Source organism: Chroicocephalus ridibundus, chromosome 1 (assembly GCF_963924245.1).
Source record: "Chroicocephalus ridibundus chromosome 1, bChrRid1.1, whole genome shotgun sequence".
NCBI classification, from domain to species: Eukaryota; Metazoa; Chordata; class Aves; order Charadriiformes; family Laridae; genus Chroicocephalus; species Chroicocephalus ridibundus.
The window spans coordinates 165406978-165423752 of record NC_086284.1 but is presented as its reverse complement, the minus strand read 5'-3'; the positions used below and the strand labels follow the sequence as shown (position 1 = coordinate 165423752).

The 16775-nt window shown below is 42.6% G+C and overlaps 1 protein-coding gene across 1 annotated transcript; it reads right to left on the bottom strand.

Moving 5' to 3' along the window:
* Window positions 1–2111: 2111 nt before the first annotated feature.
* Window positions 2112–14134, bottom strand: RBX1 (ring-box 1). Its single transcript, XM_063322508.1, has 5 exons — window positions 13979–14134; window positions 11561–11639; window positions 5108–5178; window positions 3719–3804; window positions 2112–2293 (listed from the first exon to the last, which is right to left on the bottom strand). The coding sequence occupies exons 1-5, from the start codon at window positions 14054–14056 to the stop codon at window positions 2281–2283; spliced, it is 327 nt and encodes a 108-aa protein (XP_063178578.1). The 5' UTR covers window positions 14057–14134; the 3' UTR covers window positions 2112–2280.
* Between the last annotated feature and the right edge of the window lie 2641 nt (window positions 14135–16775).

Genomic DNA, 16775 nt, shown 5'->3' with positions numbered 1-16775 from the left:
GGACATAGCGATGCCAGCCTGAGCGAGAGACCGTGCCCCAGGGAAATGGGGTGATTTTTGCCTTTGGGTAAAATAGATCCCTCTTACCTTCACTCAACACTCCCTGTGCTGCGGAGCTTCTCTCTTAGGTCGCTTGCTGAAGCTTTTCTTTCTCCCTGCAAACACAACCCTTAATGCGCTACAGAAGACGGGGCTGCCGGCGGCCCTGTGCTGGAGCTGAAAAAGGATTTTCTTTCCCAGGCCTGTAAGCATTTGCTGCTTTACAGTCCGTATTTTTCCATTTGAGAAAACCAGGTTTGGGACAGACAGATAGCAATCCGAAATAAAATTTAACGGCTAGGGCTTTACACGCTGCACCCGAACAGAGGTTCAAAGGGAGTGGGGTGAGAGTGCTTGTAGCCTGCCATTTGGAGGGATCCATTAAAAAAAAAAAAAAAAAGGAATTTAAAAAAAAACACAAACAGAAACTGCCATCTTGCAGGCACAGCCTCAAGCAAATGCATGCGAAGCCATGAAGGAGAGGGAAATGCCTGCACTGGTGTGTCTGTCCCCAGCCAAAAACGTACGCTCAGGGCAATATACACAGACTGAACGGAGACGAACCACAATGATGTTGCTGGACCCAAAACAAAGTTCTCAAGGAAGTACATTCCCCCCCACCAGTGAGCATCTGGGTTCCAGGTCCTGAAAAATCAAGCACTGTACACAGAATGGACTATCATACACTGGGACATCTGACATTTTATGCAGCTGGACAGGACATTAAGGAGGAGCTCAGATCCCAGAGAGTGGCATTCAACCTGGATATCCTGCTGCCTGGATGAATGCTTTGGCCACTGTTGAGAACACCTTTCTCCCCTCTTCTGTTCCATTCCTGCCCCCATCACCAAAATGACCTTGCAAATTCAGGATGAGCTTTCTACCCACTAAACCTGGTAACTAAACTGCCTAGCTATAAACTCTCCTGATTCTAGTCATTCCTTTTTTTTTTTTTCTTGTTCAGGGTGGAAAACAGCGAAGCATATCATTTCAGAGCACTGACACCAGCTGATAAAATAATCCTGACATTTGCTTGCTGCAGATTAAAGAAAGCCCCAGCAATTACTGAAAAAACCTGCAAGTTTTGGTTCTGTCAATGACCTATCTTTATTCCCTATGGCTATAGTACACAAATGTTTAACATCAGCTATCATATTTCCTATCCTCAATAACTAGCAAAAAAGGTGTTGATCCAAAGATGACACCATGAACAACCAATGAAAGACATTTACTGTATCTGCTGACATGAAGGGACACAGCCTCTGGTAGCAGGAAGAATTTCTTGGACCTGACTTGAGTTCCCAGCATCTGCTGAGGCTGTGGACACAGGGGCCAAAGTTTGATGCGGTGAGGAGGATACCAGGCTGTTTGGCACAGGAGATACCAAACAAAACATTATGTAGTTTTCAGAGTAAGAAGTTTTGGCCAGTAAGAACTACGCCTTGGCTTGAACTGGGAAAATATCAGTAGAAAGCCAACAAAGAATTAGTTTGTTCATACACTGCTTACTTTTAGCTTTCCAGCCGATCTAGCATGTGAACTTCCTGAGTTTACTTTCACCTGACACATGAAAGCGCTTTATGAGCACTGATAAAAACTAACATTCAGTTAGTGTCCCTCAAGCTAAACCGATGAAACTGGGAACAGTCAGTGAAATTCTCCTCTGGAGGGGAGCTGGTCTAGTCAAACTCAAGAGCGGAAGCAAGAGAGAGTAGTTTCTAATAATGACACAACCCCTAATTGTATAGATCATCATTTCAACTCAGCTGCAAGAAAGCAAGTCCACGTGAAATGCTATTTGCATAAATTACACTTAGCCAGGCCAAGTCCTGCAGCCATAGCACTACACGATGGAGCTTAACGCCGACCTCGGTGAGCCAGAGGCATGGTTCTTAATTGCATCGGAGTCAGACCAAACCCACAGTCAAAAACTGGGCATGGCGACAAGAAGAGCTGCCCAGCTTAAGAGTTTGCCGAGCTTAAGCCCCCAGTCTCCAGATAATTCTCCTCCCTCATTCACTGACTGCCCACTCCTGAACACAAGACAAAACAAAAAACAACAAAAAAAACAATTCAGACAGGAAGCTCCAGCAAGAGTTTATTCAATGGTATACAACAGGGAGAAATTAAGATTAAAGATGAATCATATAGATTACTGATTTTTCAAGTTGCTAAAACAAACCCATAGTGACAAGAACAACTGAGGGTGACGACATAACAAGAAGCGTGGTGACCATCTCTCTAGTGTCCATACCTGCAAATATATAATATGTTAATGCTTTTTTCAAAAAATTATGTTTCATACTAGTCCTGATTTACAGAATCATAGAATAGTTTGGGTTGGAAGGGACCTTAAAGATCATCGAGTTCCAACCCCCCTGCCACGGGCAGATTTATTCTTATTCTACCCCAGCGTAATTAACATGTAAACGAGGTGAAGGTGAAACGCTGTGTTATGGAAACCTTCGGAAGTTCTCCACATTTCACTTCTCCAAAAAGTCTATCCAGGTACTAGTTAGAAGAGAGACTGAACAATTCACGATACCATATGCCAGAGACCCCCAGTATCATAACCCACTTCAAATATACCCTGCATGAAAGCAAGGCCAAAGCCTCATCACTGCCCCAGATGTGTTACTGAACACCTGTAAGAAGGTATTAATTCATGTCTCCATTTCTCCTCGCGCAGCATTAGTCACCAACCAGGCAACATGGGCTCAGTTTTCATTAAGTGTTCATTAAACCATCATAATAGCAAAACTAGGGTACTCAAGTTGTCATGTCGATGACAATTTACACAACTGATTGTGAACCAGATCCCAAAGACAATCCTGAACAATTAGAATATCTGCTTTCCTTTGTTTTAATCTGGTCTCTTGTTAGAATTAATGTGGGGTTTTTTTGGGGTTTTTTTTGTTTTGTTTTTTTTAAAAGAGGGGGGAGGGGAAGGGAAATCTACAGTTAAGAAAAGATTAATGGTGCAGAATGAAGCAAGTGACAGGCAAACTTCCTAACTACTGTCAATGTACAATTACCCCACAAAATACAATTACCCCTCAAAAACCCATCCATGTATCTCTGACTATTATTTTAACAACAGACATTTGAAGAACACAACAAAATAAAGAATGCAGAAATTACTAATAAATGGGTCAAGGCTGTGGCAATGGCTACATGGACATTTGCTTTCCAGATGCTAGGAAACCAGCTGTATTAATCTCTGAGGCTATTAGAGTTATAAAACAAATCACCAAGATACAGAGGGACCCAATAAGACGTCTGGCACCTCAGTAGAAATGCTCTGGAAAACAAGCAGCTAAATTCAAGTAATTTTCTAAACCCAAATTGCTCATGCAGCAGTACAGTATTCACCTGAGGCTCCACTTTCAGTGAATTCCATTTCTCTTCTCTCCATTCTTCAGAGAGAATGTCAATAGAAATCACTACTTTTTAACAACTCCCACTTACCCCACAGCTATTTGGACTTCCTTCAGAGCTCATTTAGCACCAGGTGACTATGGAAAGGTCCCTATACAGGGAGGTGGAGAAAAAGCCTTTCCCAACAGCAACTATGCCCTCAGACCCACAAAGGAGAGAGATTAACCACATATCTGACATTGATCATTTCTATTAAAGAAGGATTGGATTTTTCATCTTGAAATCTTTGCAGGATACGTACTTTTGGAACTCCCATTCCCTGTTGTCCAGTGGACATACTTGGCGAGTTTTGAGCCAGCGAGAGATGCAGTGGAAGTGGAAAGCATGCTGGAAGAGAAAGTTCAGATCACATCATTTCAGAACATGTGAATGTATCTTAGTGTGAAAACTACCATCGAAAGCAAGACAGTGAGAAGAGAGTTGCAAGTGTTTGCAGACAAAGGTGGGGAGGACTAATCAGCCAGATCACTGGTAAACACCAAGGAACTGATGCATATTTTCAAAGAGGAAAGGAACATTAGTGAAAGGGCAGCAGGAAGCCTGTTCCACAGTGTATCCCGTGGCAAGCGAGTGACTTCTGATGAAGGAGAGAACACAGAGTTTAGCAGCTGCTAAAATTGGCAGAGCAGATGCTGATAAGAAGCATAATCAGAAAGACAAGAAAGAGGATTTCAGAGTGAGTAGCAGGGATGATATGTACGTATACATGCTGAAGCTTTCTGACAGTCTTCTGGACAAACCAAAGCCTGAATAAAAAGGAACTTGCAGAATTAGGAAAGAAAAAAAAATCCCAATTGCATGTTAAATAAGGACACCCTTTTCCATGACCCATACAGCTACTTAAAAACAAGATTTCACTTGTGATACCTCTTGCATATAAAATTGTAATTTTGACACTAGAATATCCTAACATGGTTTAAAAAAATTGCTCTTGTCCTCTACAAACAGAATTGTAACATTTATAATCCTGTTCCAGCATTATCATGCTGTACCTTGATCCCACACCACAGTGAAGATGGGATGAGGAACACGTAGTTATTCCATTATGGAAAATTATATCTTCCAGCTCAGGCCCAGGCTCTGAGAGTTATACAAGTCTGAATTCACATGCTAGTGGGACCACATATGAAAGAATGCATAAGGCAACAAATTGAAGAGATGGAGATTACACACTAGAACCGATTTGATCTTCCTCCAAAAGGGGAAGCAAATCACCTAGTTACCCCATATTGACTCCTTGAATCAGCCTGCACAAAGACAAATCAAGCATGCTGACATACAAGTAATCCTATTACCATGAAAAAAAAAGACATAGCTTCTAGGCAGAACCTTGATCAGGAAAATCAGGCACAGAATGAAAGATCTATTCTTCTTTTGCCTTTTTTTTTTTTAAAGGGTAAAGGCCTATCTTGCTCCCTTCTCTTCTGTGTCTTCCGTATTACACCTCTCCAACTGACACTCTTTTTATTTCCCCTTCTCTCTCCTTTCTACACCCTACTAAATATACGGTGCTTAAAGTTCTTTTTTCTGGTGGATTATCTGAAACATTTTATAAAACTCGTTTTGTCCTGAGTCATGAAGGGGATAGCATCACCACATATGAGTTCCAAAATAAAACAGTTTTCCTTACATTGCAGACGCCCCATGCAACTGTGCACTCTTCAGAGGTAGCTGATGCTTGATTTGCTTGACATTCTATGCCTGTGAAAACAAGTATTAAACACTCATATGCAGGAGTAGAAGATGTACATGCAACACCAACTGGCAGATTTCTTCATAAGAGCAAGGGGTGGGAGAAGAGCTCTTTGTTTTGTGGCATTTATTACATCAGGAAGTGTCAAGACCTGTTGGTTTAATGTGTACTGTTTTCCCAAAAGCATCAGATCAAAATAATACTTCATGCTGCTTTCCTCCTTCCTCTATATTTTTAGTATTTGAAATTTCCAGCGGGCAAGAGCACACGGCTCATCTACCAGTAACATGTCTCTGCTTTGCAAATTTTAAGGATAGATATTTTTAATTTATTTTCTTGTGTTTTAATAGATGTCTTTTGATGATGAGTTGCAGTAGCAGACCCATGAAATAAAGTTTACTTAAATTTCTTACCCAGGTTTCTCTAAATATAAATTCACTGTCTTGTCAGACATTTTGTACTATCAGTTATATCTACAAATGAATTTGCTTGTATAATGCTGTAATTTGCTGGTCTCTCTTGTATAGTCTTGTGACAGGTAAGCACAGCCCAAAAATACACAACAGAAAATACAGTTTAAAACGTATTTTTTGAACTTTTTACACCTTAGAGCTGAGTATGTAGGATGACCACCAAAAAGATAAATACTATTTATGGGTTTGGGTTATTTTGCTTTTGGTTTTGATTTTTCTTTCAGATGGCATGGATGAAGATGAGAGAGAGAAAAGAAGGAAGAACAGCACTGAGAAAATAAATGCAGCAACCTGGTTCTCCATTCTAGAGCCTGAAAAAGGCATTTCTGCTCCAGCTCAAGAAGAAACCCCAGGGGGAAAAAAAAAAAAAAGATATTTTCAACACCGCTACAGCCAGCAGCGCAAACCTACGAGACCAACATTTTACTTCCTGCAAAAGGATGCTTTCTTTAAAAGTCAAGCCCAAATGATTTAAAAAGACATGTTGATAGACAATCAGCTTAGAACTCGTTACACAGGCTTGTTGCTTGCTTGTTTTGCAGATCTTTTCTTTCTGGCAAAGAAAACGTCTGAATGAGCTCCAATTTTCTGTTCACTTTTAGTGTGCCCAAATATGCTTGGAGGAAAAGGAATTTGACTCACCAATTAAAGATTCCAAAACTTTCAAACCCCCCCACATTTGGCTGAAAAATGTAATCTCTGTTTGCTGTGTCCTATTCATCCCTTTCTCCATTTTTCACTCTCAGATGTGGAGATGAACAAAATAAGAAAAAGGCCCATTTTTCCTGAGATGTGAGAAAGATCAGTTAACCTTGGTTATGAGGAACTAGTCACAACAAGACTGAGATCTAAAGAATCTCACTAGCAACAACTGTTCTGCAAGATTTGAATGAACCTATATTTATTATATGGTTTACATCAAGATATGATATACACAGCAGGAAGTCCAAAGCTCAACCCTTGGCCTGCCTATAGAAAAGAACAAAATGCAGTGCACCTGAAGTGCGTGATATCTTAATTCCATAAGCTCTCAATACATATAGCAATAAAACTACATCTGATTAAGAAAACGGAAGATGCTCAAGAACTCTGAAGAGCTTCAATTACTTTGGACATTTGCTTCAAATTTGACACCCAGGATTGCTGCAATGTTTTTACTGTTACTGCAGTATAGACTCATGGTCTTGCTGAGTATCATGGGACATATTATATTAAGTTTTAAATATTTGCTCTAAGTCTGTACAGTAACAGAACATGGTGAGAATATGAGTAGTAGGAAAAGGAGAGGAAATTAATCTGAAGGAAGAAAAGTCAACTGGTGAGCAAACTTTACTCAGGAAGTCTCTGCTGAAAGCAAGGAAAATATTCCAGCACCCAATATACTTATTTTGTTTCTTCTCCTCTTTCCCTGCTAGAAACAGGATATTGGGCATATTAGACTGAAGTCCATCTAGCCCATTTTTAGGTAATTTTGTCTTTTTTTTTTTTTTTTTTTCTTCTCTAAGTGGCCCTAAAGCTGTCGTTCCAAAGCTGGATGCTTTGGAACACAATACGATTTATGTTTTTTCAGGTTTTAAAGGACTCTGTATTTTGACTGGGAGTGAGAGGGAAGAAAGGTGGTTTAGGTAGGGAAGAAAAGCAGCACTGAAATTCATTTTAGTGTTACTCAAACATTCACTGGCAAGCAAATACAGCCTAAAACATGACAGTCCCAAAAGCTTAACAGGGCAGGTGAACTTTTGCAGAAACAGTGGAGGAGTTCTCTGGTGGTGATGTAAGGCCCTTCCAACAAGATACCCAGATTTAACTCCCTCATCAAACAGGCTGGAGACTACTGCTGGCACTACTACCTTTGGCTGCCAAAAAAAAGGACCTCCCAAAAGCTGAAGCACTTTTTGGTCTCTTGCTTGCCTCATTTCAGAAAAGGACAATATATCAACAAGAAATTAAACAAATGAACAATCTCTGTCAGAGAACAAAAGCCAAGGATTCTGGCTACTGAAAGAAAGAGAAGCTATTTACCATTTAGTGACCCAAAAGAAGCGGTAAGAGTCAGACAGTAAACAGGTACTGGAGGAATACTGAATGACTCTTCTTTTGCCTTGCTTTTTACAGAGTATCTGGAGGTGAGGGCAGAAAGATACAGCTAAAACCTGAAATACCTGTAAACAATTGTGAAAGATGCACTGGAAGCATTTCAACTCAGGGAGTTACAGAAAGGCGTATTATATAATGGTAACTTCTGACTCTTGGCATCTATTAAGAACCATCCCTCTTCCTATACATTTTCTATTGCAGAAATCTTCTCTATATTTACGTAACAATAAGAGTAGCCTAAGATTTAAGCAGCCATAATGGCAGGTAACAGAAGTAAAGTGCACATCTTTTGTTTGCAGCTACATTAACAGCCCACAGCACTGGTAAATTTGATGACAAGAGATCTTCGAAGTGGCTTCTGCTTTAGCAAGGACAACCGCTGTGTGGGTTCCCCTTTGTCTTTACATGTTGTCTTCTAAAACTACATCACGAAGGGATCGACTTATTGGGAAGAAGAGAACTCAATACACATAGCTTGGCTAACACAATGCATTATGTACTCACTCAGAAAACAGACAGAAAAAACAAATAACCAGGCTAATAAACCTGAAATATATTTTTACTCCTAAAATATAGAATGAACTCTCCAATTTAGTTTTCAAACTTCAGATGGATTTCAGAGTTTTCCCCTTGCAATCCTCTCCAGTTTCTTAGGAATTATCTGCAGATTTTACCAAATGCTTACTCTATGTTCCCCCACCACCACATCATCTATGACTCCTTCTACTTATAATCCCCTTGCATGACGCTCAATATTTCCTGTTAGTATCACACTCTCAAAGTATTTGTACACAGCTATCATCTTCCACTCCTACTTATAACTTAGCAAACTATATATACTTAGTTCTGTTCTTTTAGTCTTCTCAGAAATCCAAACTCATTCAACCTGTTAAGCATCCTGAGATTCTTCTTTGGATTCCATCCAATGTATCTATCTTTGTGAAGCTGGAATATCAAATATGGTACTTTGCACCTTACTATCAAAGAAAGGGAACAGTATTTTGATGCCACATTTTACACAGTTCAAAACTATGCTGGTTGCCTCACTACAACATTACATTCCACGTTTTAGACCAGAAGGTAGTCCACTATACTAAATATAGTGTTTATTTAACACTCTCCACTTACCATGTTGCAATGACAGCACCAGAGAGCAGGCCTTTGAAGAAATCAAGAACACTGCTCAAGTAAAATCTAAGTAGGACCTGGGTTTTTCCAGAGAAGAATCAAACCAAAACACTGAAAATCTACACATTCCTTCTGTACCCTGAACACAAACCATAGTGAGGGCAGGGGGAATCCTTTGACCATATTATTACCAAGTCATAATGTACACACATGAGAAGAACTGCATGACACCTTAACATTGTTACAGCCTGGCTTTTGGATGCCTGACTTTTTAACATTAACAATCTTCCATTAGCACGACTGGCGTCACTTATCACTCTTTTTAATGTTTTCCCTTTCAAGGTTTCTCTTCATCACAAGGAGAAGGAGGCATTTGTATCCTGCATTTTATCAAATTGAATCTTGTGTTGTTCTTCCCTGCACATTCTATTAATTTTTCCTCAATTTCCCATCACTTCACATCTTACGTTTGAAAATTCAATTAAAGTGTTGTTTAACAACATTAATGATCTGTAACAAGGAAGTAAGTAAATCCAGAGCCAACACTGATCTCGGAACACCAATTTAGATACCCCTTCTACTCTGTATACTGTCAATTTTGGTCTGTCATCTGCAATCCAGGCTTTTCATAACATTGCTCATACCCAAATTAATGATGTGTTATGCTTCAGCAACTCAAAAAAGAAAAAAAAAAAAAAAAAAGAAGCAGCAGCAGTTAATTATGCCCTCTTCCTTCACTACTGTTTTTCCTAATCTACCTATACACTCTCAACCCCACCCCCATTTGGGTAGGATTTTTAATTATTTTTTTTTTAAGAATTGAGGCATGAAATTCACTAGTGGAAAATAACTTCTGTCCACTCTCCTTACAGCTCCTCCGCGTCTCTCCTTCACCCTCATATGTCCTATATGCTATTTATAAAAAATAGCAAATATATGAGGCTGTATTTGGTCTCTCATGGGAAGCACTATTAATTCTGAGGCCCGTTAATAGAATGAAACACACCAACATCCATTATCTTACAACATACCCCACTTATCGTGAATAATTATCTTGAATTACAGGATTTTATTTATTTATTCTATACATTTGTAAATTCCATAAATGTAACTTATGTTCTAACAAATCTTTAAAATTCCATTTGCCTGTCAGCAACATGCTTTCCTTTCTAATATATCATAAATCTGAGAGACTAAGTAGTAGTCCAGTATTCATCTCAACTACTTTTCAAGACGGTACAGCTTAGAGGTACTTAAAATGGAAATCTTTACGTCAAAAGACCGCAGTATATTTCATAACACCTACCTCACTTGCTTTTCTTTAGTGTTATCCTTCCCTTTCTAACAACCAAGAATAAACAGGCATGGATAGGGAGTAGCTGGCTCAAAATACAAACATATCTGTCCCAAAGCAAAGGAGTAAACTTGCTTAACTCATTTGCAGCCCTGTGTGTTACAGTGCATTTTCTCTTTATTAAAATAAAAAAAAAACCCCAAACACAACAAACTTCCTAAAGCAGCCTTGTAATTATTATTTAAATACGATGTGAAATCAGGTCCACCTCTCACTAGTTGTTACTATAAACTTGAGGTCTCATTTTTCTGAAACATTTTATTTTCATATAGGCTTACTGACAGTTAAGTTACCAGCAGTTCAAGGGCTAGTACATAAAAAAAAAAGTGCAACAAAACTATCACAATGGGATCATGACAGGCCATTCCCAGGCACTGCAGCTGTACCTGCTCTTGTTTTGGGGGGTTCCGCAATCCTCACATTTTAGTAATATAGGCAAATTTCTATCTGGGGTATATTAAAAGGTCTTCTGTCCCTCATGACTGAAACAAGAAGAACAGTTATGGTGTCAACAGTATCTCGTCAGTTTTGAGGGGAAAAAAAATAATCCTTCAAGGGACTGAAACCAGTGACTTAATGCATGCACACCTATTTCACGATAGAAATTTGTGTACTTAATTCCGTTATCACTTTGTTTTCCTACACAGCAAGCATATTTGTTAATTGAACCATCGAGATTATACAGCAAAAAATCAAACCAATACTAGCAATACTTTGATTTTTATTTCAGCATTTGATTATTCTCCTTTGTAAACAAACAATTAATTCTCTAAGTGGCTACAAAATCCCCCATACTATAACATTAAATAACTTAGGCAAGGTGGGTTTTGTAGAATGAGGAGTCAACTGAAATCACTGGTCCAAGCCTTTCCTGGCCAGACACAGGAAGTGTTACAAGATTTCATCCTAATGAGTGTCATCAAAAAGTTGACACCTATAGCAACATCTGAAACCCTAAACTCTAATACCTCTCTTTGTGAGCAATGCCTGTCGACCCTGAATATTTTCAGTTCCTCCTGCCTCTTTATAATTACTCCTTTTCCTCTTTGCTGCATCCCAAATACACTCAGCAACATCACCTCATCTGTAGATGTGGAACCAAGTGATGCTGCTCTTTACAAGAAAAAGGGGAGGGAAAAGCAGTATAGTGACAGAGGTCACAAAAACAGATTATAGGACTTCAGCATTACATAAAATAGAGCTTAGTATTTTCACTGTGAAGACTTAGTTCCTAACTGAAAGCTGTATTTGCTGAATTATACCCTCAACAGGGGAAATTTCAGCTGTGTGTCATGTACAAGTCAAAACCGTCAACTGTCTTTCCCATCATTTACTTACATAGATCCATAATATGGTTTCTGCAAATGGCACAGTTATCAACCACAATGTCCCATGCCCACAGAGCTACTGCGTTCCACTAGAGAAGAAAAAAAGAAAAGAAAAACATAGTTTTGATTCAGTTTACAGCACACAGAAATCCTTGTCATTCCTCAAGATCCCATGTATTTTTTAAATGGAAAATCTGGGATATTTAAAAAAAATAAATCTTAGAAGTCCAAAGTAATTCTTTATCTTGAGTTCATAAGTGTTAATAGAAAGCAGTGGCACATTCCTCTCCCATACCTCTCAGACCCAGTGTCTCCTTCCAGCTTCAGAAACAAGAAGATAACTGCCATAGTCCCCTTTTTTGTCAAACAAATGCAAGCATCTGCATTTCTATTCAAGATCCAGAGGCAGCTCATGCCACATCCTCAATTCTGATGGAAAGGACTGTGCCTTGGAGAAAGGCCACTCCAGATGCCATTTTGTTAAGAGGAATTTCCATTATTCGCAGCAGTTCTTCTAGTAATCACCCCCCACAGCAGTTGGGCCAAGAACTAAAATCACGTCTAATGCTATCCTTTGCTGACTCCTGAACAATCTCCTCTGAAAAAAGGTTACTAAGCAATGACCTGCCAGCAAGGCTGAATATAAAAATTTCAAAGTACTAGCACGTTAACCTTTCAAATACTTTGTTTTTAAAAGAAAAAAACAAAAAACGGGAATATCTCTGCCCCATGCTACTTCAGGGGAAGGGTTGGCTACAAATTTCCATGACAATTTTAGAAAACTGATTCAGAATGAGGACTTTAAGAAAAGCTACGCAGAAAAGCATAGCACTTTTTTATTCCTCCCCACAAAAAACATACTCAAGTCTTTTGTAAATTCATGGGCTTGCCTTCAATATTCAAATGCAAAACAGAATATTGGTAGCCAGGATAATCTTCCTTTACTACTTAAATAGTCCAGATATTTTTGTTTCCTTCCATTTTTTGGTATATGATTGTATTGACTGCACTACAGTAAATCTTCTCTAGTTTGTTACATTTACGTCTCAATGTTTTCAATGCTCCCCCTCAGTTTGGGGTTCTGAAGGAGGAATACAGATTGCCAACTATCAATAAACAGTATCAGTTTTGATAAAACTTGAATTTTTCATTAGTACCTACATAAAAAGTCATCACAATGCTACTAGATCATTTAGGAAATGAGGCAATAGTGATCTCATTTTTTTCTCCCCATCTTCCAAATTCAAGTCTAGCCAGTCTTCTGGACGAGGTACTCATCTCTCAAGGACTTCATCGACACTTCAAGGCAGACAGGATAAAAATTCTCAGTACCCTTATCTCTCCCACACTCTCTGGTACTTAATCTCTTGTCCCATCATAAGCTACTCTTACTACTTAGACCTGTACTGAGCTACACATGCAACAAACGTGCCTTGGCACCTTGCTGGGGAGGAGGAATGCCACTGACACATAAAAGGTGCCGCTTCCTGCTCCTCTTATGTGCTATTATATCTGTCCCTATTTCCAAAGAACAAGCAATCACGTCATCCAAACATCTTCTTCTGCACAGACCTGCAGCCCTATACAGACCTAGGATTTTCCATCATCACTGATTACAGCTGCGAGCAGGAATCACTAGAAGTGCTTGCTGATATACAGTCCAGGAGTCATTTTTCCTCAAATTCTACCTTAGTACAAGCCCACACAGCCTCCCTACTTCCTCTGAGCCCTCCTGTAACAGCGTGGCCTACTACCAGGATCCAGTTGACAGACAAACTGGTAGCACTGGGCAGAAGAGGGATATTATGGCTGGTTTGGGGAAGCAGACAAAGCCAGGGTAAGAGGAGAGCATTTGCTGAATGGACACATTGCTATGGCTTGATTTAAAGAAGAAGAAAAAAAAAAAAAGCCACAGAATTTTGTGCAAAGCCTCTTACGCAGCACATAAGGCAGCTCGGGCGACCGGGCCAGAGCGGCCAGGACTGAGGAGGAGGAGGCAGGACTCCGCCCCTGCTCTCCGGCCTAAGCTGCCCAGAAGCTCGGCGAAACGCGGCCCGCCCGGGGAAGGCACGGAGCAGCCGAGGCCCATCCGGGCGGGCAGCGGCTGAGGGGGGCGGGCGGCGGAGCCCCCTGACAGGGGCAGCCCCCTCAGGCCTCCCTTCTCCCGCCCGCGCGGCCCACGCCAGCCGCGCCCGCTGATTGGCCAGCCTCCGCTCCACGTGCGGCCGCCCGCCTCAGCCATTGGCCCGGACGCACGCCAAGACTCCCCCGCAGGCACCGCCCCGCCCCTCCCGCAACGCCGGTGCGGAACCGGGCGCCCGGCTCCGTGAGGGGAGCGGGAAGTCGCCCTCTCCCCCGCCACCGGGCCGGCCCCAGCCTCCCCCCCTCCCTCTGCGTCCGGCTGGAGGAGCGCGCCGGCGGGCCTCACTTTCTTCACTTCGAAGCGCTTCTTGCCGGCGCCGCTGTTGGTGCCGCTGGGGGTGTCCACATCCATTGCGGCCGCCATTTTGGATGCGTGAACGGCCCGTCCCGCTCGGCGCGCATGCGCCGCGGGGTGGGCGGGGCGAGCGAGGGGGGGAGGGACCCCGGGGGGCAGACCCGCCCCGTCGCCAACAGGTGCGGGGAGAGGCCGCGCGCGCGGTCACGTGAGGCGGGGGCTCTTCACGGCGCCGGTCAGGGCGGGGCCGCGCGCCGTTACCTCATCATTCCCCCCCGCCTCCCTCCGCCCACCGGCGCGCGCGGGGTTGCACAAGCCGCGGGGCGGGGGCGCGCGCGCGCTAGGAGCCGGTGGGGGAGGGGCATTTTAAAGGGCCACGCGCCCTGAAGGGCGGGGCTTTGTCACCCGTCAGGGGAAGCTGGGGCGGGGGAACACCGAGCCGCGCCCAGGCCCCGTCCCTCCCCGGGCCCGGCCGCTCTCGCCTCCCCGCGGCCGGGGAGCCGGTACCGCGGGCCAGAGCGGGCCGCGGAGCCCGGCTGTAGCCACACATACACACACGCACACTCCGAGAGGGCTCGGTGGCCGCCCCGCCCCACCTCGCCTCACGTCGTCTCGCCTCAGGCAGCGCCCGGGGCATCCCCGTCCTCTGCCGTGTCACTAAAATGACTTGGGATTTGTCTCTCTGCTCTACTGCGAAGGGCTTCGGCTCTTAACAAACTTTTTGCGCGTTTTCTTGCATCCTAATTGGTCTCCAGCAAGTGCAGGGTGAGGTGGGGTGGTTGGAGTTACTACTGTGGTAGCCCTTTTGCTCGCTAGCAGTCCAGGTTCTTTAAAAATGGAGCACCAAATTGCTAGGACATGGACCTGTTGGAATGGGTCCAGAGGAGGGCCACAAAGATCATCAGGGGTCTGGAGCACCTCTCCTGTGGAGACAGGCTGAGAGTTGGGGTTGTTCAGCCTGGAGAAGAGAAGGCTCCGAGGAGACCTTATAGTGGCCTTCCAGTGCCTGAAGGGGGCCTACAGGAGAGATGGGGAGGGACTCTATCAGGGAGTGTAGCAACAGGACGAGGGGTAGCAGTTTTAAACTGAAAGAGGGTAGATTTAGATGGCATATTAGGAAGAAATCTGTCACTATGAGGGTGGTGAGACACTGGAACAGGCTGCACGGAGAAGTTGTGGAGGCCTCTTCCCTGGAGTTAGTTGTTCAAGGCCAGGCTGGATGGGGCTTTGAGCAGCCTGGTCTAGTGGGAGGTGTCCCTGCCCGTGGCAGGGGCATTGGAACTAAATCATCATTAAGGTCCCTTCCAACCTAAACCATTCTATCATTCTGTGATATTTTGTCCAGGCCGCTTTCTCAGCACACAAATTAGGCCAACAGTGGTTATGATCAACATGGGTTTCACTTGTGGTGACAGAGCTGCCCAAGCCCTGCCTGTTCTATTGCAGAGATGGAGACAACAGGCGTGGGAGTTACTACTGGGAACTTCCTCTCTCCGTCAGTACAGCTCAAAGTACTTGTCTGAGAAAGCAAGTAGTAGTAGTCCCCAAGGTGTGGAAACTGAGGGGAAGATACTCCCCAGCAGGAAAACAGCAGGTCTTAAAAGGTCACCCACCTTTGCAAGTCCTTGTAGATGTGCTATCTCTCTGCAGAATCAACCCTTTAAAATCAATTTTTACACCATGCTGCTGCATAGATGCAGGAAGGAGGAGGTATCAGAAGCACAGAAAGGGCATTCCCTTGCATATATACAGGCAAACAATATCTGTACTGTACCATTTGGACCAGACAGCACAATTCCAGTCTGGCTCCGTCATATCCATCCTGCTGTATGCATACAGCTTTTACCCGAGATCCAGTGCCTGCTGGCACGGCATGTCTGGAAGTCTCCAAAGAAACCTTAAAATAAAGCAAGGGCCTGTGATAAGGAGAAGATGATGCTGCCATTGGATGTGTTTGGATCATTTTAAATGGGATTCATATTTGAAAGACACGTAAGACTTGTGTCTTGAGTTAGGCACATACCTAAATGTTTGGAGGGTCAGGTTGAGCCTGAAAGTTGCAAACACACAGTAAAGGGAAGTTTGAAGAAGAAAAATGTCCTCTCTCATTTATACACCCTTTAACACCTCTCGTCATCTACATGGAAAATTTCCGTTTCAGTTAACTCCCCTGGGGTGCCTCTTGGTTACGGTGTGTCTTTTATTGCTTACAATAAAATGAAGCTGCACAGATTCAGGTTTTCATCCTTTTGCTCCTTATTCAGGACTGTAGTGTGAAGGCCACTGCAAAGCAGTGTTTTGAAAATGGGAGGTGGCTGCTTGAGAAAATGGATTTTTCACCTTCAACAAAATAGCTTTTTTCAAAGCAGAATTTGCAAGACTTTCTTTTTAATGGAAACATGAATTTTAACCCTAAATCTGTATGGTGCCGTCCCCAGTAGGACATTACTCAGCAAGAATCCAGGACGTTTAACAAACATGTACGGTAGGGCATATGCATACCAGAGAAATGTTAACATTCATTTTTACTTTAAATGACTAGTGCGATATAAAATTATAGTCTTCCCACCTCAGCTGATGTCACCACGGGGAGATGGTTGCCAATGGGTAAAAGCCACGCAGCCAGCAATCAGATGGTCTGGATTTATCTTTCTGTATCTGGCAGCAAAAAGAATATAGCAATGCAGATCTCGAGTTAAGTCTTGCTAAAAAGGTGGTGGTGTTTTCAGGAAAAGAGATAACAAACGTGGTGCAGAATAGAACGTATACCTTATTTAATTAATATGTA

Coding starts and splice junctions, on each gene's coding strand:
- RBX1 (XM_063322508.1), bottom strand. CDS start 14,056: ATGGCGGCCGCAATGGATGTGGACACCCCCAGCGGCACCAACAGCGGC. Junction 5,179..11,560: donor AAACCATATTATGGATCTAT/GTAAGTAAATGA, acceptor TTGTTTTCACAG/GCATAGAATGTCAAGCAAAT. Junction 3,805..5,107: donor TTGCATGGGGCGTCTGCAAT/GTAAGGAAAACT, acceptor TTTCTCTTCCAG/CATGCTTTCCACTTCCACTG.